Genomic DNA, 1,200 nt, shown 5'->3' on the forward strand with positions numbered 1-1,200 from the left:
TTACGCTTGAGGATGATGGTTGGGTCTATAAAGGTTTGGTAGATGAAGGTGGACAGAAGCTGAACAAATGGGTCACAAGTGGAGTAGAAGGTGTCGATCCCAAATCGGGTCTCAACTTCACTGCCCTCGCTCAGACTGGTGTGATCACTAACGCTTGGGTTCTCTATCTTGACAAGGATCACAAACAGATTGTGAAGCTCTTGGGAATTAACACCTTCGAGAATGATACAGTCTATCTCGAGTCCAACGTCACCCATTGGGAAGAGCTCGACGAGGCATTAACTTTGGACGTTGCCATGAAGGATATTTACCAGGCGTATGATATCTTACAGAGCCACAACCGGGCACCAGCGAAGGATGAGGCTCCGGAACTACGTGCGGCTATTGGACAATATCAAGCCCAGTCGACGGGAATTCTTTTTCGAGGTGGGAACTCCCTACTTTTCAGACCGCCTGAATCAGGACTGCTGTCATCTAGAGGTTCTACTACTCTGTGGCCCAAACGGTGCTATACGGCATGTTCTTGGCTTTCCCGAAGTCGCGGATGAGATTCAGCAACGAATTCAGGAAGTCCCTTGTTTCGCTCGTGATGCACTATCAACAGCGTCTTCCGCTCTTCACCCCACGGCTAGGTGCCGTTCCTGAGTTCCCAGACACCTCCCGTTGAAAGCTCGAAGCATCAAGCTCCATCTCGGTGGTGGCGACATATTAGCGATCGTGGCTGGGAGGAGAAGCTTCAACGGTAGTCTCTCTCAAATTGAGAGTCTCAATCAGTACTGAAGGAACTATCCCTGTCGCTGAGCAGAGGTCCCCATCCTCCAAGTGAATTCCCGTGAATTTGACGAGCTTCCGCCGAAATCGCAGGCAAGCGCCAGCCCTCTGTGCTGTCGAATCGAAGAGTGTCAATTTGTCTTAATCGCTCATTAGAACGTCGTTAGAGATGAAGTCTATGCAGCGCTGAGCCCTCAGGGCTCAGCGGAAAGTGCGCCCTCCTCTGAATAAGAGCAAGCCAGATATGCTGAGTTCCGGCAGCTGAACACCATGCAACCTTCGAATTTGAAAGATCGCCTCTCTCAGGGGCTAATGCGCGCCGACGCCGATGGTACACACGGTGTGACTCGCACTGCGAGTCTTAACAGCGCAGAGCTACAGTGCGTGCCAATTTGATATGCAAATGCGATTATTGTGCGTTTTTCTTGA

The 1,200-nt window shown here is 50.8% G+C and overlaps 1 protein-coding gene across 1 annotated transcript; it reads left to right on the top strand.

Annotated features, from left to right (window-relative positions):
* Positions 1-33: 33 nt before the first annotated feature.
* Positions 34-426, top strand: Pmar_PMAR028954 (hypothetical protein; the record flags this gene model as incomplete). The annotated part of the gene is made up of 1 exon (XM_002787952.1): positions 34-426. A coding segment is annotated over one exon (393 nt), but the record flags the coding sequence as incomplete, so codon positions are not given.
* Positions 427-1,200: the final 774 nt, after the last annotated feature.

Source organism: Perkinsus marinus (genome assembly GCF_000006405.1).
Source record: "Perkinsus marinus ATCC 50983 genomic scaffold scf_1104296929058, whole genome shotgun sequence".
Lineage (NCBI taxonomy): Eukaryota > Perkinsozoa > Perkinsida > Perkinsidae > Perkinsus > Perkinsus marinus.